Source organism: Notolepis coatsorum (genome assembly GCF_963971535.1).
Source record: "Notolepis coatsorum genome assembly, contig: SCAFFOLD_1808, whole genome shotgun sequence".
Taxonomy (NCBI): Eukaryota; Metazoa; Chordata; class Actinopteri; order Aulopiformes; family Paralepididae; genus Notolepis; species Notolepis coatsorum.
The window spans coordinates 1-24565 of NW_028169088.1; the positions used below are offsets into that span (position 1 = coordinate 1).

General features: G+C 48.4%; 1 protein-coding gene across 1 annotated transcript; it reads left to right on the forward strand.

Annotated features, from left to right (window-relative positions):
• Nucleotides 1-485: 485 nt before the first annotated feature.
• LOC311248795 (uncharacterized protein) lies at nt 486-24565 on the forward strand (the record flags this gene model as incomplete). Its single annotated transcript, XM_084339621.1, has 3 exons — nt 486-533; nt 16018-16337; nt 24431-24565. Coding segments are annotated over 3 exons (503 nt in total), but the record flags the coding sequence as incomplete, so codon positions are not given.

A 24565-nucleotide genomic window follows, 5' to 3' on the forward strand; every position in this document is an offset into this window, starting at 1 on the left:
AACCTTAACCCTAAAAATGGTTAAAATCCTGTAAATGAATAAATATTCGATATGTATGGTGAGGACTGAAGTTAATAATGATATTCATGAAAGAAAATTGGATATACATGAAAAAGATATGTTTTACTGAGATCGCAGTTTCGGTCACTCGGGAGACAGGTAGTGGGTTGACTCGAGGGTTAAAACTCTTGCTCTGTTGCTGTTACTGTCTGTCTGTCTGTCTGTCTGTCTGTCTGTCTGTCTGTCTGTCTGTCTGTCTGTCTGTCTGTCTGTCTGTCTGTCTGTCTGTCTGTCTGTCTGTCTGTCTGTCTGTCTGTCTGTCTGTCTGTCTGTCTGTCTGTCTGTCTGTCTGTCTGTCTGTCTGTCTGTCTGTCTGTCTGTCTGTCTGTCTGTCTGTCTGTCTGTCTGTCTGTCTGTCTGTCTGTCTGTCTGTCTGTCTTCTGTCTGTCTATCTATCTGTCTGTCTGTCTGTCTGTGTTTTTTAGGTCCAAGTCCCTGGAGCCGGTTCAGTGTCCTGTGGCTCCGCCCAACAAGTAAGATTCTGTTATTGAATTCACTTTATAGAATGAGAGCTCAAATCAAGCAATCTGATTGGTTCATAGCCACGGTATTGAGCATAATCCACCGCTATGATTCACAAGATTTTCACAGAATCATGGTTTATCATCATCATCAGTATCACTCCGCACTTTTATAAATACTTACTTACTTACTTACTTACTTACTTACTTACTTACTTACTTACTTACTTACTTACTTACTTACTTACTTACGTAGCCAAGAGTAAAGACCCTAACCCTGTCAAATCAGGAGTCGAATTGTATATTTTCAGCACTACGTTTGTTTACCAGTGGTTTTAAGTGTTATTAGAGAAATATGAGTTGTAGAAATCTCAGGGCATCACGTCGGAAAAAGGCGAGGATTGATGCGTGGATTTGGCGCCACCTAAGGGCCCGCGTCCACTTGGCGCATATTTCTGACCGCACGCATCTGTTTTCAATGTATTCCAATGGGGAGGGAGCGCATGCGGCCGCATGCGGCCGCCTCTAGGAAGTGCGCTGCCGTCGGCTTCTTTTCTCAGCTTTTTTGTGCGGCGGAAAGTTGAAACTTTCTGAACTTTCAGAGCGATGCGCTGGAGCTCATTTTCAGACAACCAATCACAGCCATTCATCTACCACTCTGTTTGTAACCTGACACCGGAGCTGCCTGCCTGTCTGGCTGTCTCCCACAGACCATTGAGATTCGCGACAAAACTAATAATAATAACTACACGAATACACTACTAAAAAGCTAATAAAAAGCAAAGGGCGAACTGTGGTGTCAGGCAATAACTATATATATAATTAATATACAATAAAGTTATTCAATATGTGCAAAACCGCGGCATGGCTGTAGATTTCTTTCTGTCATCTACAAAATGCACTTCAAGCCAGCTCTGCCGGCGCACTCCCAGCATGTTTCACGGAGAAATATGCGCTAGGTGGACGCGGGCCCTAATGACGAGTGTAGTCTTTTGAGAGAAGAGACCCAGGGCTTTCGATGGGCTTTCGAATTAAATTAAAAAAAAACAACACTTCCCAGCTCAGTCAATCATCTGACTTCTTTTCAGTTATTTTTTTTCCTCTTAATTTTCGGGGATCATATCTCACGTCGGGAACAAACCTGAATGTTATTGTCATAAATTAGAACGTAGTCTAATTCACCGTCAAAGATGAAAAAAGAAAAGAAGAAAAAGGAAAATGTATATTCTCCTTTGGTTCATCACAATTTACTCATCCCTAGTAACAGACACAATATTTCTGACACTGGGAATACATTCCCTGAGATCCATAGATGTCCCTAGATACCAAGAACATGCAAATGGACCTTGTAGAAGTGGAGCAATCTTCCATTTACTTAGGTATGTATTTTTTGGCGGATTTTCAGAAAATAGGGCTAGGGCTTATGAGGTCAATTTAGCTACAAACTAGGGAAACCAATAAATTACAGGTAAAGGAATATAGCAGGAAGATCTGTTACGATAGTTAATCTCACGTTGAACAGGGATTGCCAGTTGTAAACTGGTAGTAAACTGGGCGTCAACCCCATGCAGTCCTCTCTCCCCCATGAAATCCGCAACGCCCCAACCCTGGACACCTTCAAAACTGCTCTCAAAACACACCTTTTCACTAAGGGTTTTCCCCATTAGTTAGTTTAGATTAGGTTTATTATCCCTTACCTGCCCTCAGGGCTTGACATTAACTTTTTGGCTCACTAGCCACTGTGGCTAGTGGTTTTCCAAAGTCACTAGCCACTCAGCATTTTCACCAGCCAAAAATCCCCACACACGCCGATCATAACCCAACAATGTGATTATTAAAATGGTCATGTGAAAATGGGCTCCAGACTAACTGTTTTCACCACCGTGATGAATGAGAGACCTCCTCCAATGTACAGTTTATATGTCAAATGTATATTATACACTCTTTTCTGGACACTTTTTGTATCACAAACAGTACTGTATTTGCAAATCTGGTATGTCATAAATGTATAGATGTAGCAGTACTGTCTATCTGTATGTCGTGTATGTCATATATGTTATGATGAATTGAAAATGGGGGACCCTGATGTAAACAAGATGAAAGTATTTCTCTGGTCTGCATCCCCTTAAAGGGGAACTATTTTACTATTTCTTTCACTATTTGGGCACTTTTACACAATTCCTGTGAGTCTATGGAACACCTCTGTAATATATATATTTTTTTTATTCATTGTTTTGTATTTCTAATCAAGTCCTCAAAAACAGCATTTTTCTACCTTAAGATCTTAAGCCGTTTTGAGCCTGGGCTCCAGGTCCAGGTCCAGCCACTGTGTGCAGCTCATCTTGTATCTCAACATTAACATGCAGCGGTGTCTTTCTGACATCACAAATCATCACATTTTCAAATGACTCAGTTCAGTGAGGGTGAATATTGTGAGAGGAGAATTGGAAGAATGCGCCAATATGAGAATTTTGAGACATAGATCATATTAATATAAGTTCACATAGCTAGGAAACAATGCTAAACACTCAAAAAGGCCATTTATAAGATAGTTCCCCTTTAACAATTGTATGTATTGAGCTGTACTGTACTGTACCCATTCTGCAATTTGTTAATAAAGTTTTCATTCAATCAATCAATCAGAGAGAGAGAGAGAGAGAGAGAGAGAGAGAGAGAGAGAGAGGGTGGGGGGGGGGGTCGTTTTCATTATAAGCGTTTTGCAAGTTGCAACGCTGGATATGAAAATACTTGCCAGTACTGTCTGTAAGGATGGTTGTAGGCAGCTGTGTTCAACGAGCCCGCCAGCTTGATTATGTGTATTGGCGACTGAAGAAACACACTCCTCAATGCAGTGGCGTCGCGTGGGTAAAATAACAGGGGAAGCCAAAAAAAATTATAAAAAAAAAAATTATTAAATGTTTTTATTAATTTTTTTTCTTTTTTCTTTTTTTTAAGTCAAGCAGTCACCATGTACACTACAGTATGGCTCGGCGGCCAGTCAAACTTTCTTTTTATTTATTTAACAGATTGCAGAATGGGTACAATACAGTACGGCTCAATACACACAATTGTATAAGGGGATGCAGACCAGAGAAAGACGTTTGTCTTGTTTACATCAGGGTCATTAATACTGCTGGAGCATTGGTTCTTTTTTGGTCCGATTTTTCCTTGCACGATTTTGCGCGCCGCGTGGGAGCAAATTCAAGAGACATATTCGTTGCAAAAAGGTGTCCCACGGTCTCCTCTATGGCCGTGAATATTTTCACGCGGATCGGAATCACGGCGCGCCCGTGGGACACTTTTCCGTTTCTGCGAGTTTATTCCACGCTTTCTGTTTTCCTTTTCTAAGCATTTTCGGGGCTACATGTGAATGAGTAAAAGTTGCGGGACGCCCAGATGTTTCCACGATAGAAAGCTCGCGTGGATCCCATAATAGGCTCACTTAATACAGCGTTTTTTAAATCACGCGACATTTTCAGGGTCGCGAGCCAACCTTTTCCCCTCGTTTTCGATGATGGAAGTGATTTAGGAAAAGCTTCGGCACGCCGAGAGGTCCCCGTGGGTTTAATCTCGCGAGGATCGGGGCAATATTCGGCCCGTGGGAACAGTTACGGTTTAATACAATGTTCAGAGTGCAGAGGGGAAAATATGCTGAGTGTCTTCCTCACAGCCCCGTTTTAAACTTTTAGGGTGTGGCAGTCAGCTCGAATCTGATTGGCTAGGATCGGATTTGGACTCTATAATGCTGGAAGCCTGGAGAAAGAGACCTACCCCCTGCCTCTCTCCTATACTAGCTGCAGTGAGCACAGTGAGTCTGACAGTGTGTTAGAGGGAGTGAGAAGGAGAAGAGGGAGACATTAAAAAAAAAAAATTTATAACACAGATGCACAGATGAAAAAGAATGTAAACTATATTAAAAAAAAATTATATATATATATTTTTTTTTCATATTTCATATTTGATATTAATTCATATTTTAATATTAGGGAGGCATGGCTTCCGTTGGCTTCCATAAGGATTCGCCACTGCCTCAATGTCAGTTTCAGTATTTAATAAAAGACAAAGATGAAGACACCCTGAAACAGACACAGACAGCACAGTCAGCTGACAACGTATATCATGAATACACAATAACACTATAGTAACACATAAATATATATATCTATATAATGCATATATAATATAATATATAATATGTATGAACAGTAATGGTGCATCAAGCATCTCACATGAATGAGTGAACGAACGTCTCTGCAGGAGGCGAAGTGAAGAATGACAACTAAGATGGCCGCTCAGCAATAACAGTGCAGTGCAAGGCATATCCGGTTGGATGCTGGTAAGACGCTGCCCTCTAGTGGCCGGCGATAAACTCTTCAGCGACGACCGACGACGCGACTCAGTGTGAAAATAACTGAAGAGAGGTTTCAGGTTTCACATCACAACAGCCAATCAGAGGCAGATCAGGGCTTGTCTTTGCATAATGAACGTGATATAGCCAATCAAAGGCAGAGATTTTTTTTTAGAATGCAGGGAGAAAAAGACCTAAACACACACACACATAAACACACACACACACATACACACAGACAGACAGACCACTAGCCCAGTGCTTCTCAAACTTTTTCTGTCAGGCCCCCCTTTGGCGGACCAAAATATTTTGGGCCCCCCCCCCCCCTCGCCCCAACAAAATAGTCATGAAATGGGCCATGTTTAAATTGATTGAAATAACACCAATATCGTGACCTTTCAAATTGACAACACCTTCCCTCGCGAGAGCCACCTTGCCTGGCTGTGAAACAGCACTGCAGAATGGTCAGCTCCCATCTCCTCACACAGCGCAGAGAACAGGCGCGCTTTCAGGGGTTGGGTTTTGATGAAATTTCCCACGTTTATAACTTCTGTCAAAACCTCATTCAGCTCAGGGCTAAGCTGTCTTGACGCTAACGCCTCTCTGTGAATTTACAGTGCATCCATTGCGCGTTTGGCGAGACCCCCTTGATAAGCGCCTGTAGCCCCCTCCTTTTCCCTGCCATGGCCTGCGCACCGTCAGAGCAAAAGCCCACACAGTTCTCCCATTTCAGTCCATGTTTTGTCAGGTAACTGTCAATAATTTTGAAGAGCTCATCAGCTGTCGCTCTGTTTTTGACATAATGCAAAACAGCAGATCTTCACTCAGTGACTGGGAATTTACAAAGCGAACATAGGAAATAAGCAAACAGTCTTTATTGCTGTCAGTCTTTGACAAGGCAACACGCATGTCATCCTCAAGGCTCAACTTGGCCCTATATTTTGTTTTCAGAGCTATCATGGATGAAAAGCCAGCTTCACACAGATATGTGGTGCTGAATGGTATCAACACCTTAACTGCTGCATCATGAGATACTTGGTACTCAGCACCACACTCTGAAACTAGCTCTCCAGGTGGTATCAGATGAGATTTCAATGAGTTATTCCAAGAGGAGATGGAGATGTGTCAGGAAGCTTTGTCTCAATGTTGTCTGTAAAGTTTTTGAGAAATGGTCAAACTTATCAAATATGGTATTTTCATGGAGAACAGTGCAGCTTCAACAGATAGCACTTTAGTGATAATTTTCTGTAATCCAAAAAAGAGTAAATTTTTTTTTACTTATACATTCTTTTTTAAATCTCAAGGCCCCCCCTGTCATGCCTAAATGGCTACATTCCTGCCTGAAAACATATTAAAACTGTATAATAATGGTCCTAGGTCATACGTTAAAACAGCATTCAGACTTGGTTAATAGTTGGCCTATCTGCCCGACTATGGAAAAAATAACGCCAGCTAGTTGTTAGTGTGTATTTTGCATAGAGACCGCGTTGCAGTTCAGTCATCCAGGAGGACTTATTATGTTTGTAACATTATTATTTACTAATACAAATTTACTAATAATAACATAAACTTTTAAATTAAAGTGTGTCTTACTTTCATATTGCCACATCCTACTTGGTAACCATTTTATAAAAGCAATAGCTCACTTCAGGCCATGGTATATGGTTATTATATCACAGCTAAGGGTCGTAGTTCGGCCCGACGCAAAGCGGAGCTGTGATATAATAACCATGGCCTGTCGTGAACTATGCCCCTTAGCTGTGATATACCATGGCCTGTCGTGAACTACGCCCCTTAGCTGTGATATAATAACTATGGCCTGTCGTGAACTACGCCCCTTAGCTGTGATATACCATGGCCTGTCGTGAACTACGCCCCTTAGCTGTGATATAATAACTATGGCCTGTCGTGAACTATGCCCCTTAGCTGTGATATACCATGGCCTGTCGTGAACTACGCCCCTTAGCTGTGATATAATAACTATGGCCTGTCGTGAACTATGCCCCTTAGCTGTGATATACCATGGCCTGTCGTGAACTACGCCCCTTAGCTGTGATATAATAACTATGGCCTGTCGTGAACTACGCCCCTTAGCTGTGATATACCATGGCCTGTCGTGAACTACGCCCCTTAGCTGTGATATAATAACTATGGCCTGTCGTGAACTATGCCCCTTAGCTGTGATATACCATGGCCTGTCGTGAACTACGCCCCTTAGCTGTGATATAATAACTATGGCCTGTCGTGAACTATGCCCCTTAGCTGTGATATACCATGGCCTGTCGTGAACTACGCCCCTTAGCTGTGATATAATAACTATGGTCTGTTGTGAACTATGCCCCTTAGCTGTGATATACCATGGCCTGTCGTGAACTACGCCCCTTAGCTGTGATATACTATCGCCCCGTTTTTGACCGATGCTTAAGAGGTTGAGTCTGGTCTCTTTTGAAAGGTAACATTCTGAAGTTTCTTACACAATAAAGAAAAATCACTTTGAATGCTAATGAAATAGAGTAACACAGGTTTGAACACACTGAAGTAAAAGTTTTGTGTACTCACATTTCTTTTTACTGGTTGCCAGATGCCTGTTTTTTTTTCCAGCTGAGTGGTAGGAGCTGGAAACTGTAGTGGATGTCCCTTACGGGCATCCATAGCTGTTGCTGTAAGGCGTGGCGCAGGCGCAGTTGTGTTAGATGAATAAAGACGTTACTTGAAATGGCCACGCTGTCTGAGTCCTTATATGAAACACCACCTAAGCTTTACCACATGGTGTCAGAAGTGTTCAACCCATGTCAGAAGGGTTAACCCGTTACCTAGGAGACGAAGAGAAGAGACTGGTCAAGCGGCGAGAGAGATATTACAGGCTATTACAAGAGATAGCACAACAGCTAACGTTAGCTAACTATGTCGGACGGCGAAGGGGCACCAGCACCGGCAGCAGGTCGCGCGCAGACGGACAGTTTCCATGTCAGCGCACCGGAGAAGTTTGACTGCACAGACGGCAAGAACTGGCCGAGATGGATCCGGAGGTTTGACAGATATCGTGTCGCATCGGGACTGGAGAGGAAGGGAGAGGCTTTCCAAGTCAATACGCTGATATACTTCATGGGAGATGTGTCACGATGGGGTTAGGTAGAATGCAATAATACAGAAAGGGAAGGAATGGAGGAGGCAGAGGCGAGGAGTGAAGCTTGGAGAATGATGTTTACTGTAGAATCCAGTGCAATACAAGGAAAATACAGAAACTAAATAACAAACTTCACAATACAAAACAACAAACACTAAGACTTACTAGAGGGAGAACGGTGCAACACGACGTGGAGGAACAGGGGGTAACTGGAGGAATGTCGCCACAACGAAGGGGAGACAGACAGACACCTAAATACCCCGACTAATTAACAATTAAGAACACCTGGCCAACACAGAATCACAACAACACCTAGACAATAAGCAAAGAACAACTAAACACAACTAAACACAAAAGCAACTCCTAACAACCCAAAACAGTGCATGACATCACACCAGGGAAGGGAAAGACAACAACAGTACGCACCATGACACCACATTAATCATACTATTAATGATTGTTATCACAGTAGTCAGGATGTCCATTGTACTGGAGCGCACCAATTGTTTGTCACCACTAGAGGGTGGTAGGGCGCCAATGTCAGGCCGAGGGCCAATGTCAGATAGAGGGCATTGCCCAAAGTTAGGTGGAGAGTACTGCCCAGTGTTACCATCCTGCCCAGTCCAGCCAGGACCGGGCCTAGGATCCTGACAGTACCCCCCCCTCAACGGGTGGCTTCCAGACACCCGAAAACAACGTCCATAAGCAGGTGAGGGAGGAAGCCGGAACCCCGGAGAGGACCCAGGGAGAGGACCCGAAGACGAGGGACCAGGAGGCTGAACGAAAAACCCAGGAGGGGCATAGCAGCCAGGGGGGTAGAAAACGGGCGCAGATGCCCGGAAAGGGGGGGTGGGGATGGGAACAGAGGCCCGGGGAGGAGGACTGGACCTGGGAACAGAGGTCCGACGAGGGGGGGTGGGGATGGGCACCGAGACCCGGGGAGGGGGGCAGAACCTGAGAACCGAGGCCCGACGAGGAGGGCTGGACCTGGGAAGCGAGGCCCGACGAGGGGGGGTGGGTACAGGTGTAGAAGCCCGGGAAGGGGAGCTGGACCCTGGAGCCGGATCCCGGACGAGAGGCCCTCCAGCCGCCGGACTAGGGACCGGTTCAGGAGAGCCGGAATGGAGGTGCGGCGGCGACGACCCCCGGAGCAGGATCCCACGCAGGCCCCGGCGAAGACCACGGCGAAGACCCCGGCGGAGACCACGGCGAGGACCAGGACGCCGATCACGGCGCAGAGCTGGACCAGACGGGGAGCCAGGATCCGTCGAAGAGCCGGGAGCCGGCACGGCAGCCGGACCAGGTGGAGAGGCCGGGCAGGGCGTGGAGACCGGATCGGTCTCGGCGGCGAGGCGTGGTGTAGGATCCGGGGATGAGGAGCCAGGACCCAGAGCTGAGGCTGGACTGGGCGTGGAAGCTGGACCAGCTGTGGAGGCCTTACTAGCCATACTAGCCTCGGGGGCTAGGCTAACTGTGGGCCCTGGACTCACTGTGGGAACTGTGCTAGCTGAAAATGCCTGGCTAGCTTGGGACATCTGGTCCGTCTCAGGTACTAGGCTCACCCTGAACCTGGAGCCTAGTCTGGCAGTGGAGACTGTGCTAGCTGGAGACATCTGGTCTGTCTCCGCTACCAGGCTCACCCTGAACCTGGAGCCTAGGTTGGCAGTGGGCGTCTGGTTAGCTACTGTAGCGGGGCTAACAGGCGGGGCTGTGCTAACTGGGGACGGCCGGTTAGCTATTGGGACGGGGCTAACGGGCGGAGCTATGTTAGCTGGGGATGCCTGGCTAGCTTGGGACATCTGGTCCGTCTCCGGTACTAGGCTCACCCTGAACCTGGAGCCTAGTCTGGCAGTGGAGACTGTGCTAGCTGGAGACATCTGGTCTGTCTCAGATACTAGGCTCACCCTGAACCTGGAGCCTAGTCTGGCAGTGGAGACTGTGCTAGCTTGAAACGGCCGGTTAGCTATTGAAACGGAGCTAACGGGCGGAGCTAGGTTAGCTGGGAGTGGCTGGTTAGCTCTTGACACTAAGCTAACCGGCGGAGCTTTGTTAGCTGTGGACGTCTGGTTAGCTGTATGAGCGGAGCTAACGGGTAGAGCTGTACCAACTGGGGACGTCTGGCCATCTATAGTGGCGGAGCTAACAGGAGGAGCTGTGCTAACGGGGAACAGCCGGTCAGCAATTGGCACGAAGCTAACGGGCGGAGCTAGGTTAGCTGGGAGTGGCTGGTTAGCTATTGGCATGAAGCTAACGGGCGGAGCTAGGTTAGCTGGGAGTGGCTGGTTAGCTCTTGACACTAAGCTAACCGGCGGAGCTAGGTTAGCTGTGGACGTCCGACTGGCGATGGACATCCGAGCAACCTCAGCGGCTGTGGGAGGATCTAGGCTGACCGTAAGCCTGAGAACAGTCGGCAGGCTAGCTACACTAGCCTTCGGCTTATGCTTCTCCATGAGGACAGCAACATGTTCAGCCATCTCCCACATGGCCGTCTGCAGTGTCGGGTTCTCAGTGGCGACCTGGTCGATCTTCCGGAGTAGGAACCCCCATTTGGCCAGTGAGTAACTCTTCATGTCACCGGCCATCAGGGCCAGGACAACGGTGATGGTATCGCTTGCCTTTCCTGCTGCATTCGTTAATGTTGGTGGCGACATTCTGTCACGATGGGGTTAGGTAGAATGCAATAATACAGAAAGGGAAGGAATGGAGGAGGCAGAGGCGAGGAGTGAAGCTTGGAGAATGATGTTTACTGTAGAATCCAGTGCAATACAAGGAAAATACAGAAACTAAATAACAAACTTCACAATACAAAACAACAAACACTAAGACTTACTAGAGGGAGAACGGTGCAACACGACGTGGAGGAACAGGGGGTAACTGGAGGAATGTCGCCACAACGAAGGGGAGACAGACAGACACCTAAATACCCCGACTAATTAACAATTAAGAACACCTGGCCAACACAGAATCACAACAACACCTAGACAATAAGCAAAGAACAACTAAACACAACTAAACACAAAAGCAACTCCTAACAACCCAAAACAGTGCATGACATCACACCAGGGAAGGGAAAGACAACAACAGTACACACCATGACACCACATTAATCATACTATTAATGATTGTTATCACAGTAGTCAGGATGTCCAATGTACTGGAGCGCACCGATTGTTTGTCACCACTAGAGGGTGGTAGGGCGCCAATGTCAGGCCGAGGGCCAATGTCAGATAGAGGGCATTGCCCAAAGTTAGGTGGAGAGTACTGCCCAGTGTTACCATCCTGCCCAGTCCAGCCAGGACCGGGCCTAGGATCCTGACAGAGATGAAGCGGAGGACATTCTAAATGCTACTCAGCTGAGTGCACAGGAAAGGCTCGTATATGCAACTGTGGTTACGTGTTTGGAAGAACATTTCGTAGGGCGACATAACGTCATATTCGAGCGTGCGCAGTTTAATGTACGTAAACAAGAGCCAGGGGAAGCCGCGGATAGCTTCATAACGGCAGTGCATAAACTCGCAGAACACTGTAACTTTGGGGTGTTGAGGGAGGAGTTAATCCGGGATCGCATTATTGTCGGGATAAAAGACCTGGCCCTTTCAGAGAAACTGCAGCTAGACGCTGACATGACATTGAACAAGGCTATCAGTCAAGTGAAACAGCAGGAAACGGTGAAGCAGCAACAGACTGTGATGCGGGGCGGGGCTACACACACAGAGGAAAGGAGAGAGGTGGATGCGATCTCTCGTCCATTCAAAAAGAAAGAGGCATATGGTCACAAACAAACAGGGTATACCAGAACAAGACAGACAGAGACAGTCAAAAACACAGAGAAATGTCAGAAATGTGGTCGATTTTCCCCCCATAGCTGGAGAGAATGTCCAGCTAGCAATGCAGAATGTAGAAAGTGCCACAAGACAGGGCATTTCGCTGCAGTGTGCCGTTTCGCACAGCCAGTGTATGAGATGCTAGAGGAGGGAGAGTTACAACAGGACACCCTTTTTCTAGGAGAAGTGAAGGATCATGTCTCTGGCTGGCACACAGGCATAGAACTCAATGGAGAAGTGATCTCTTTTAAAATAGACACAGGAGCAGCAGTCACTGCTATCCCCACCAGACTATATAAATATAGCAGAGACGGCCCCTTGATGGCAACAGATAAGAAGCTATATGGGCCCAATAACATGGTGCTGCAGGTAGCAGGGCAAGTCATATGCCAGCTCAAGAGCAAAAGTGGAACGGTTGCCCAGCCGGTATTTGTAGTAGATTCTTTAGTCAGACCCTTATTAGGTCTGCCAGCAGTTGAAGCCTTGCGACTGGTAGAGCGGGTTGATGAACTGGAGGACCCAGGGGACTTTTTCAGGCGTAAATTCCCCACAGTGTTCGCAGGCCTGGGGAGGCTAGAGGGGGATTACTGCATTCGCCTGAAGGAGGATGCAGTACCATACGCACTCACTACTCCACGCAGAGTGCCTATACCACTAGCAGACAAAGTCAAGGAGGAGTTGGAGAGAATGGAAAAAATTGGAGTAATTTCAAGGATAGAAAGGCCAACGCCGTGGTGTGCGGGTATGGTACCCGTGATAAAGCCCAACAAGACAGACATCAGGATCTGCGTGGATCTGACTAGACTCAATGAGGCGGTATGTAGAGAACGACACATACTACCATCGGTAGAGCAGTCATTGGCTCAATTGAATGGGGCAAAGATCTTCACTAAGCTAGACGCACGCTCAGGGTTCTGGCAGATTCCCCTATCAGAAGAATGCAGAGAGCTCACCACATTTGTTACTCCATGTGGCCGCTTCTGTTTCAATGTCCTGCCGTTCGGGATCAGCTCTGGTCCAGAACATTTTCAGAGGCGCATGTCGCAGCTCTTGGACGGGCTGACGGGCATAATATGCCACGCAGATGATGTGCTGGTATGTGGCGTAGATAGGACCCAGCATGATGAGAGGCTCACTGCGGTCCTGTCCAGGCTTCAGGAAGCCGGCCTGACCCTAAATGAAAAGTGCATGTTCGCACAGACAGAGTTGGTGTTCGTGGGCCACAAAGTCAGTGCAGGGGGCATAGCGCCAGACCCAGAGAAAGTGAGGGCAATAGTAGACATGCCCGCTCCACAAAATGTTGCAGACGTGAGACGGTTCCTGGGCATGGCCACATACTTGGGAAAGTTTGTACCTCTTTTCACAGACACTACCAAACCACTACGGGATTTACTGGTGAAAGAGAATGCCTGGGTGTGGGGAGAGGTGCAGCAGACAGCCTTTGAAAAGGTGAAGTCTGATCTGGCCTCAGATAGGGTGCTAGCACAGTACAGGCCAAATGCTAAGACAAGAGTGTCTGCAGATGCATCATCTTTTGGAGTGGGAGCAGTCCTCACCCAAATGCAGGACAACAAGGAGTGGCGCCCGATAGCCTATATCTCACGCAGTCTCTCTGACACAGAGCAGAGATATGCCCAGGTGGAGAAGGAGGCGCTGGCAGTAACATGGGCATGCGAAAGGCTCAGCTCGTATATAATAGGCCTTCAATTTACCATAGAGACCGACCACAAGCCACTGTTGGCTCTGTTAGGTACGAAGGCACTAGATGACTTACCCCCAAGAATCCAGCGCTTTAGGCTTAGGCTACTGAGATATACATACCACATAGTATATGTCCCAGGGAAAGCGTTGATAACGGCAGATGCATTATCAAGGGCCCCAATCGTGCGCACACTGACAGAGGAGGAAAGAGAGCTGGAAGGAGAAGCACAGGTGTTTGTTGAGGCAGTACAGCAGGGCCTACCAGCGTCTAAGGCAAAGCTGCAACAGATTGCTGAGGAACAGCAAAAGGACTCTGTCTGCAGACAGCTTATACAGCAGTGCAAAAAGGGGTGGCCAAGACAGGAGGAACTGCCACAGCAGCTAAAGCCCTACTGGATCTACCAGAGTGAGCTATACTGTGCAGGAGGCCTTTTAATGAAAGGACGGAGGATAGTAGTACCAGAGACTTTGCAAACAGAAATGCTGGCACGTTTACATGAGGGACACATGGGGATATCTAAGTGCAGAGTGAGAGCAGAGCAGTCAGTGTGGTGGATGGGCTTAAGTAGTCAGATTGCTAAGGTAGTAACACAGTGTGAAACATGTGTGAAGAGTCAGACACGCCATCCAGAGCCAATGATACCATCTGCATTGCCTCAGCGGCCGTGGCAAAAGGTAGGGGTGGATATGTTTTACCTAAAGGGCACCACCTACCTGTTAGCAGTAGACTACTATTCAAGGTACATTGAAATAGAGAAAACCCCCATTACCACAACTAAAGGAGTGATCGAGGCGTTAAAGGCCATGTACTCCAGACACGGGGTCCCAGAGGTCCTGCGGAGTGATAATGGTCCACAGTTTGCGTCAGCGGAGTTTGCCGCCTTTGCCACAGATTATGACTTTGCTCATGTGACAAGTAGCCCGTACTTTGCCCAGAGCAATGGAGAGGCAGAGAGAGCTGTCAAGACGGCTAAGTCACTGTTGAGTAAGAATGAAGACCCACACAGGGCACTGTTAGCGTACAGAGTCACACCATTGCAGCATGGACCATCACCTGCTGAGCTCCTGATGGGCAGGAAGCTCCGCTCCCCACTGCCACAGGCGCCGGCCCACCTGAAACCACAATGGCCCAAAACGAAGGCCTTTCAGGAAAAGGACTACCAACTGAAACTGAGACAGACGCAGAACTTTAATGAGAGACACCGGGCCACACAGAGGCCGGAACTGAGACCGGGTCAATCGGTGTGGATCTCCACCTCAAAACGGCCAGCTACGGTGCTCAGGAAGGCTGACACGCCACGCTCCTATGTGGTCCGGGCAGGAGAAGAGGTGGTGAGGAGGAACAGGGCTCATCTGCAAGCTCTCCCTGAGCCACAAGAGACACCGACTCCACAGGAGGAGCAAACAACAGAGGAGGAAATAGTGCCAAGCGCCCTGACTAGAGAGAGAGAGAGTACAGAGACTAAAGTGAGAGACGTTCCGAGACGGCAGATAAAGCCGCCAGAATGGCTCAAGGACTACGTTCAGTAAAAAAAAAAAAGAAAAAAAAATGAGTGCTTCACCTTAAGAAGAAGAAGGCACTTACCTGTATTATCTGTGCAGGGATGTTATGTAATGTTACATCATTATGGTTCTCTTTAGAGATTTCAACATATACTTGAGGATGTTAGGTTTTTTTTCCTGGGAGAAGGAGAGATGTAATGGATGTCTGTAGTAGATGTCTGAATATACTGGAGGATGTTTATACTTGAGGAGGTTAGGTTTATTCCTGGGAGAAGGGGAGATGTAGTGGATGTCCCTTACGGGCATCCATAGCTGTTGCTGTAAGGCGTGGCGCAGGCGCAGTTGTGTTAGATGAATAAAGACGTTACTTGAAATGGCCACGCTGTCTGAGTCCTTATATGAAACACCACCTAAGCTTTACCACAGAAACCATAATGGTTCCATAGCCTGAAGTCTAGTAGTACAGGTATGTAGTACAGGTCCAAAGTTTATAAAAATCCCATGGAAAAGGAATGTTTGATTATCCAAAATGGCGGTCCGCCATTCATTTCAATGCTAGTCAAAACAATGGACTTCTTCGTCTTCTTGCGTCACCTTCCCCCACTGTCAGCGCCCGTCCGGGATCGCTTCCTTGGCTACAACGGTGGTCAATCATTTCCGCCATCAGCAGTTACTGGTCAGTTCAGGACCACTCACTACCGGACGTGGTCACTCGTCAGAACGGCTTGTCAAATGACACTCGCGGGATGTTTCATCTTGTAACTCGAGAATGGAATCACGCAATAAGTTGGGTGTGGTTACGATCGAAAGACGGCAAATTCAACTTTCCAACAATGTATTGGATGATCGGCGAAAACGCAGCCCGGAGCCGACAGACGAGGGCAGTGTGTGGTGGCCCGCCGTCAGATTTACATCATATCAAGCTGAGAAACTGAAACGTTTTGAAATGCAATACTCTGTCTCTCTTTTTAATTCCCTCTTTCTCTCTCTCAGTTCTAGTTTTGGGAAGCCTGTAGCTCCTCCCTCTGTGCCAATCTGGACTGCGTCGCCTGAGTGTGACATCATCACCACGCTTCTGGACGAAGCCCCACCCCCCCCACCTCTGCTGGCTGTGGTGTCGCAGAATGATGATGTCACCGCTCTGGCCCCTCCGCCCCCTCCTCCACCTCCTCCCCCTCCTCCTGATTCGTCAGTGGGGCTGGTGACCCCTCCCTCTGCCGAGGTTACATCCAATCCCAGCACTGCCGGCTGTCTAGCCCCTCCCCCTGCCCCGCCTCCTCCCCCGATGGACCCACCTATCTGCCTGGAAACAGGTGGGTGGAAAACATACGGTTATCCTATAACCATAATTATATGAGTATAGCGAGCGCTCTGCACTCTAGTGGAACTATCCCTTTATCCAATCTAACACTGAATAATTTTTCTCCACATGTACACACCTATCCGCCTGGCCACACCCACATCCGCTCCTCTACATAAGCGGGGTCGTGGCCATACTAACAGCTCCTTCCCAAGTTTTTCACGAAGGCAAAGACCACGGGGTCCTCAGTGAGTCAGTGCAGAGCGCTCGCTATACTCATATAACTATGGTTATAGGATAACCGTATGTTATATTATCGTATAGCTTACGCTCTGCACTCTAGTGGAACACAGAAGCTGAGCAGAGCGGAAGCTCGACAAATGTACCCGCTGAGGCCCCCCACAACCATCAGAACCGGGGAGGACCCGAGCCCCCGGACCCCCTAGAGGGGGACGGGAGGGAATCGGATCCGACTGTGCGAAGAGGGTTCAGCACCTCAATGCACATGGTGAGCAGATCGTGGGACTTACCTTCACACAGAAGGACCCTCGACCACCCAGGCGCGCATCCCCCATGCCCCATGGCAAGGCCATAGCAGCGGAGAGCGGAGGAGGACCCAGCCCCAGGAACAGCCTGAGGGCCAGGACTCCCCGAAAAGGGGGCCTGGTGAGGCTAACGATGCCGTAGCATCGAGACCCCACCAGACGGTCACTAGTGACACCACCCCCCACATCGCCAGCGTATCGGACAGGGCCCAATCCAAGAGCAGGCCCTTCCCCCCTACAGCACGCCGCTCTGAAGCACTCCACAGAGGCTACACCCCCACAACACTGTGGGGCCAGTCGGCGCACCAGGGAGACAACCCCCAAGAGGTTTATCCCTCAATCCCGGCAAAAGGCCAAGAGCACAACTTGACCTGTGCCCGGAGCACTGCGGACTAGACAGGCGCCTAAGGGGTCTACTGTGAAACAGCACCCCGGTGGAAGAAGCATTTGGTATGCTGTGCACCATGTCGCAGCCTCCACAAAACCCGACCCCTTAGAGAGGTCGAGGGCCAAGAGAAGGCTGACACGATTGGCAGACGTCATGAAAAGTGTGGGGGCACACTCGCAGGCAGATGGGGTCAAGCCCGGCCTAAACCCGAGAGTCGACTCTGCTACCAACACACCGGGGAATCAACCACCCCCCTATGTTTAGTTTAACAGGAGGCGATTGTTCCCTTAACCCCCCCAAGAAAAAAACTCCGAAACACAACTGCGCGTATACACCGGCTATACAGGCAGTACAAGTGTTTCAGTTTTCAAGAAGGGGTTAACCCAGGCCAACAGGTCAACGAAAACGAGTCCGGACCTGGGCCCGGTGGACCGGGACGTACACAGGGATGCCAGAGGGGTTCAATAGAAACCTCCTCAACAGCCCCCTCCCAGCCCTGCCGAGCAGGGGAAGGGAGGGGCGAAAATGAATGGAGAAGGACCAGGCCCCTTAGCACAGCGCAAGGTACAACACAATATGGACCAAGCAACTGCAAAGGATAACTCGTAGTGACATACCCACGACACACACCTCCATAACATCAATCCCTGCGACGCCCGGGCCAACCCGGCATTTTCCCCCCGAAAAAGCACAAAGTCCTTCAGGGTACCAAAACAACAGATCTGCGCCCCGGCGGACAGCGGGTTAACTGACCTGGTCCGGCGTGACCAGAACCAGTCCGTGTCCTAGTCAGGGCCGCCATCCCCAGTCCTAAGAGGGGGGTAGGTACGCGTGCCGATCTAAAACATCACAGAGGGCGCCACCAAGATGGTCAGAACACGAATGCACCGTACCCGGTGGCCCACCCCATGGGCGTGAGACCCCTCCGCCAATGCTTTGATCTACTCCGTCATCTCCGCCCAGAGATGAGCGAGAGTTTGTCGAGACTAACCTAGTACACTGGCGCTCGGAAGAGATAAAATCTCCATCTCAGTCGCTCGTACAAAAAACGCAGTTTTTATAAATGAGCAACCAAGGTGCGCCAGCCCATGCGTGGTTCCACACTGAAAGCACCCAGGGCCAGCGCCATGTACACGTCGAGACCCAAAACACATCAATGGTATTTCTAACAAGAAACCAGATAACGTTCCCTCCGCGCCGCCTGGGACGAGCGGCAGGAAGCTGGCCAAAAGACACAGACATGGGTCCCATATGACGCGTCTGAGGGAAAAAACCCTGTCAACACTGCTCTGTATAAAAGAGAGGAGACAGGGAACCCCCAGAGAGACCTCCCACGTGAGTAATAATTGAAAAGATATATGTAAACATTGAGCCACGTGACCAAAAGCTCAACACATATGCAATAGAGAGCAGAGCAGAAAACAACAGTTTCCAACACACCGCATAACTCAATCTTGACAATGACAGTGGTCCACAACATGGAGCCTGAAAAAAACTCACGGAAGTCTCATGACCAATAGAAACGCGCCCAGTGACGTATTCTATGGCCGGGGAAATTCCTTGACCCACCTGCCCAAATATGGCGTTGGACCAGGGAATTATCCCCCCCCCCCCCTCTCCCCACCCTGTGACGCGCTGACCCGACAGCGTGACAGGAAGACCGAAGAACAGGAGGTCCAACCCCCTGGCCGATCAGTAAAAATGGGGGAGGGGTTTATCAGTTCACCCCTCTTATGACCCCATACCCCGGATACGATGAAAATAACAAGCAGCGCATGATACCAGTTATCTAGCATGCTACATGAAAAAGCGTATATCCTCTAAGATAAGCTCAACCATTGCACGCCAGCCACAGACGATAAAACTAGTTTGTGAAAAAACTGGTTTTTATACAAGGCTTTAGGCTCATGAACACGTCACCCGTGTTTTCATACTTCCTAAGTAAAGAGAAAACAACAGACGTTTAAAGAGAGGGTCAAAGACCTCGGTACAAGCTACATATCGCTGCTGTCGGGACAAAACCTCATAACTCCAAAAACCCAACTTTTCAGCAGATGAAAAAAACGAACACAGATTTGAGGGTGAATAGAGTTAGGAGGTTTAGACAGATGATCGGTTTAATGCTTTCCCATTGTTTAAACTTTGTAAAACCCACACACACATATGGAGGATGATCTACGGAGTTGATTTATATAATAAAAAAAATATTTAAAAAATGGAGTTATGAGGTTTTGTCCCGACAGCAGCGATATGTGACTTCTGCAGGCTAAAGGTGCTCCCATAGTCGAGCGGACTGTACTCGGACTGGACTCCACAGAGGTCTGCTGGACTCTTTGAGCTTTCATAGTCGAGCGGACCTCCGCGGAACAATTTCCTACATGTCTCATGCCAGTTTACAAGATTTTCCCCACGCTGTTCAACTTCTGTCATGTCGTCGTCATCCGATGTCAAAATAAAGAGTATGTTATCTCCGTTTCCAATATTTCGATAATAAAACGGGCAGTTTTACACACTTTACACACAATTTAGAAAAGCCATTCAAACATCTCAAGCCCTACTCTCTGTTGGCACGGAGCGAGTGGTCAGAGTAAAATGCAGATCGGCGGCACATTAAATGCAGTTCGATGTCAACCAAAACCCAGAGCAGCGTTTTGTGTGACACCAAGTGGGCGCTGCGGATGTCCGCGCGTCAGAAAATAGGAGCTTTGCACTTGGACTCTGCTGTGGGTCCGCTTTGAGCCCGCGGGAGTCTGTGCGCTCAACTATGGGAAGGGCTTAACACTCTAACCTAGTTGTGGACTCGATTCCCAAACGTAACAGAATACACACAACCCCCTCAGATAAAAAAGGTAAAGTTCACTCTTACTACTGCAAGAAGAACACCGTCTTCTTCATGATGAGGGAAGACAAGTCTTTCGCCACAGGCCTTGCTAAGCACACATGTATAGCGACCAGAAACACAATTTTCAAGAAAACTGTCCTACTCCCTAAGCAAACACACAACCCCACAGCTAGGTGAGGGTTATACATCGTATCCCCAATATATAGTGAATAAACACACATTTTGTAACAAAAACCAGCCCCTCATGTTGGGGGGGAGTAAACAGGGGAGTAAACAGGGGAGTCACTAGCCGCGCCTGCCGCGTGCAGAGCGCTGTTTGCCCCCATAGGAAGCCGGCCCGGAGGAACGGTTCTGGGGAGCCTGGTCACGACGATCCTTACCGTTACCTCCGGGCGTGGGGCGACTGGCTGCAGCGGTCGAGGCACTCCCTCCACTCCTGGCCTTCTTCGCCGAAGGTCCAGCAGTGGCGGCGGTGGTGGCGGAGGCAACGGTCGCGGTCCTCTGCCGGCGTTGCTTCTTTCGGACATCACCGGTGGCATCAGGTCGGGGGAAATGGGGCTGGAGCACGGAGCGCTCTTCCTCCATCTCCCTGCAGGCTGCCGTCATCTGCTGCATGGCCGACCCGAATAGCCCAGCATCGGAGAGGGGGGCCGTGAGCAGCGGAATCCTCCTCTGTTCTGGCACCCGCGCCTGCTCCAGCCAAAGATGGCGCTGGGAGAGAGTTGCCAGGGCGCGCTCCTTCCTGGCGGCTATCGCCTGCAGCTGGGTTAGGTGCAGGATGGCTCCAGCCGCCTGGGCGTGAAGGTATTGTTGATGGTCATCCAATACCGACACGCCCGCCATCAGCCCTGACATGTAGCACGCTAGCTGCGCGATGTTGGAGGTCGCAGCTAGGCTCTGAGTCGTGGCGATGTACACCTGGTCACTCCAATTAGCCAACTGCCTAGCCGATTTCCCTTGGGGAACCGGCTTTCTTAACGGCTCCCACACCATTGCGGGACAAAGTATGGATGTCATCGGGCTATCAAGTCGAGGCACCCCGTCCTTTAGCCCCTGGACCAAACCCACCACCCGCGTGACTGGTACGTAGGCGGGGGTAAGGCTAACAATGCGGGAGATTACCTGTCCCTGTGTCACGTAGGCCTCTATTGCTGGGAAGAATGGGCAGACAACGCCCGTCTCTCTCACAGGACGACGTTGCCAGAGATGACCTATCATGTCATCAGGAACAGGTGTCGGCAGTGGCTGCGGCAACGCCACGCCATTAGCGGCTGCGGCGGCCGCCATGAGCTCGGGGAACAAGGCAAGCAACTCCCCTTGCGTACCTCCCTCCACGTCATTCGCGTCCCTCACTTACGGGAGGCTGCCTCGGGCGCCAACGTCCGACGCGGCAGATATCTGGGCATCTTGTCTCGGGGTTGGAGGTTCTAACCCAACCCTGGACTACAAGGGACCCCAAGGAGACGCAACACTCCCTGCCACTCCCCGAGGGGGAGAGTGATACGTCTCTACTGGGGCTTCGAACAAGAGAGCTCTCGCCCCCTCCATGTGATCCTCAGTTTCCATCGGAAATGGAGAAGAGGCAAGAGAACTCTCGTCCGGCTCCAGCGCAACACCAAAGCCAGGCCGTTCGCCCCTGCTGCTCGCCGCCTTACGACGAGAGCGAGCCAAGGCGAAGAGTCTGCAATGCAAATCCCCTGCCACCAGAGGAGCTGTCGGCCTATCGACCGACTGTCCACTGGCAGGGGAACCAGGGCCGGAACCAGGCCATCTCACAGGAGATGGAGGCTCAACAGCCCCTCTGCGAGGCAAACTCACCACCGGGCGCCGCCCAGGCGTATCTGGCTGCCACGACCGCGGAGCCAGAGACGCCCCACGACGCATGGAGGACACGGCGATGGTGAAGCGCTGGTAAAGGGTGACGTTGCGAGCGTCTAAACCAGGGGTAGGCAACCCTAGGCACGCGTGCCTGCATAGGCACGCGGGGGCATTTGCATAGGCACAGGGGGCAGCAGTAAAAAAAAAAAAAAAAATATATATATATATATATATATATATAAATTTTTTTTTTTTTTTTTTGCTTTGAAATATTATAGTGTAATATTTTGCACTGTTGTCGCATCTTGTTGAAATCTTCCCATAGGTTCTTTTTACTACCACATATTTAATTGAGACCCTTTATTTGTTTATTATTTCAATTTAGCTGGAAATACATGTTACATCATTCAGTAACATTTGCAGAGCCTTATAACAAAAACATTATTACGTTCACCATTGTGACCAGTGGGATTAATCAACACATTTTATTATTTATTTTTCTATTTCATTGAACATTGCACATGTTAAAAGCAATTTTTTGTACTCAAAATGTGAGTATTACCAAGTCAACTTGTGTTCTTAAAACAATGACAATAAACATAGTTTTATTAGGTTGAAATAATGTGGTTGTGTACTTATTTTTCTGTTAACTTATTATGGATTGAAAACTGAAAACCTTAATGCACAGTAACTGAACTCAATATTTTTAAGTTTTGGTAACTTATTATTATTATTTTTTTTACAGTGTAGTCTTGCGATCAATCAAAACTTATTTACACGATATACCTCACATTCACCCTCCATTCACATCCTGGTGTTCTCCTGGTGTTCTCCATTAGGCCTGTAGGTGGAGCTATGACAGCACATGTACAGTACACACACCGGTGTGTGATGTGTCCAAAAATGAATGGGCAAATGTGAGTGAAATGGTCGCACTGTATGCAGCTGTTTGTCTGCATTGCATTCCCCCCCCCACTCAGATTTAGGGTTGATACAACCATCATAATAATATTGTTAATAATAACAATAACAATAACGATGTAATAATGTAAAAATTATCATAAAAAATACCTGATTATGAGAGAAAAAAAATGTACGATGCATGGAATATTGTTGAGGCACACTAGTTACAACTATATTTCAAACAGGCACTCCATGTCAAAAAGGTTGCTGACCCCTGGTCTAAACCCTCCGACGGTGCAAACATTATCTCATAGTTTTTCTCGTAAAATTGCGAGAGAGAAAAACAAAGATACAATGTCAACGTAGCTCCTTTCCAACAACTATTTCGGCACTAAACTCGAAGTGGTGTATACAGTCACTTCTACGGTGGTGAAAATAGGGAAGGAGCTGTTAGTATGGCCACGACCCCGCTTATGTAGAGGAGCGGATGTGGGTGTGGCCAGGAGAATGGGTGGAGAAATATTATTCAGTGTTAGATTGGATAAAGGGATAGTTCCACTAGAGTGCAGAGCGTAAGCTAATACGATAATATAACTAGCACACCTCTCCCACTTCTCTCCTCTCTTCTCTTCTCTTCTCTTCTCTTCCCTTCCCTTCTCTCCTCTCCTCTCTTATCTTATCTCCCACTTCTCTCCTCTCTTCTCTTCTCTTCTATTCCCTTCGTTCCTCTCTTTTCTTCTCTTCTCTTCCCTTCTCTCCTCTTCTCTCCTCTCTCCTCTCTTCTCTTCTCTTCTATTCCCTTCGCTCCTCTCCTCTCTTCTCTTATCTCCTCTTCTCCTCTCTTCTTCTCTTCTCTTCTCTTCTCTTCTCGTCTCTCTTCTCTTCTCTTCTCTTCTCTTCTCTTCTCTTCTCTTCTCTTCTCTTCTCTTCTCTTCTCTTCTTCTCTTCTCTTCTCTTCTCTTCTCTCCTCTTCACTCCTCTTCACTCCTCCTCTCTTCTCTTCTCTCCTCTCCTCACCTCTTCTCTCCTCTCTTCTCTCTCCTTTTCTCTTCTCTTGTCTTCTCTCCTCTCCTCACTAGGGATGGGCATTTTTAAGACAAATCCAGATCGATTGATCGCATGCTATACTCGAGTGATCGTGTATTACTCATAAAGGAAAAAAAAACGAAAAAAAAAAAGTATATATTTTTTTTTTACTTCATTTTGTTCATTCACGTATATGTTTAAGGAAACCAACAAACAGTTATAATCTTACACATACATGTGAAACAAATATGTAAAACAAAAATCTATTTTTCTCATAGCTACGACTCACGCCCATCCCTACTCCTCACCTCTTCTCTCCTCCACTTATCTTCTCATCTTGAATGAATGACAATATGAGCTTGTTATACAGAACCTGGATAGTTGTTTACCTCTCTGTGTGTCTCTCTCTCCCCAACCCCCTTGCTCTCTCTCTCGCTCTCTCTCTGCACTGCTGCTTTCTCTCTTTTATCTAACTGAATCGCTTCTCTCTCCCTCTCTCTCCCTCTCTCTCTCTCTCTCTCTCTCTCTCTCTCTCTCTCTCTCTCTCTCTCTCTCTCTCTCTCTCTCTCTCTCTCTCCATCCAGTGCTTGAAGAGAATGGCTTACCTCCCCCATCCCCACCCCCTCTTCCTTCTGAGGATGTCATCCCTCACCTGGCCAATGAGGGCCTGGATCTTCCGGCCCCGCCCCCTCCACCTCCCCCTAGCCAGGATGAGGAAG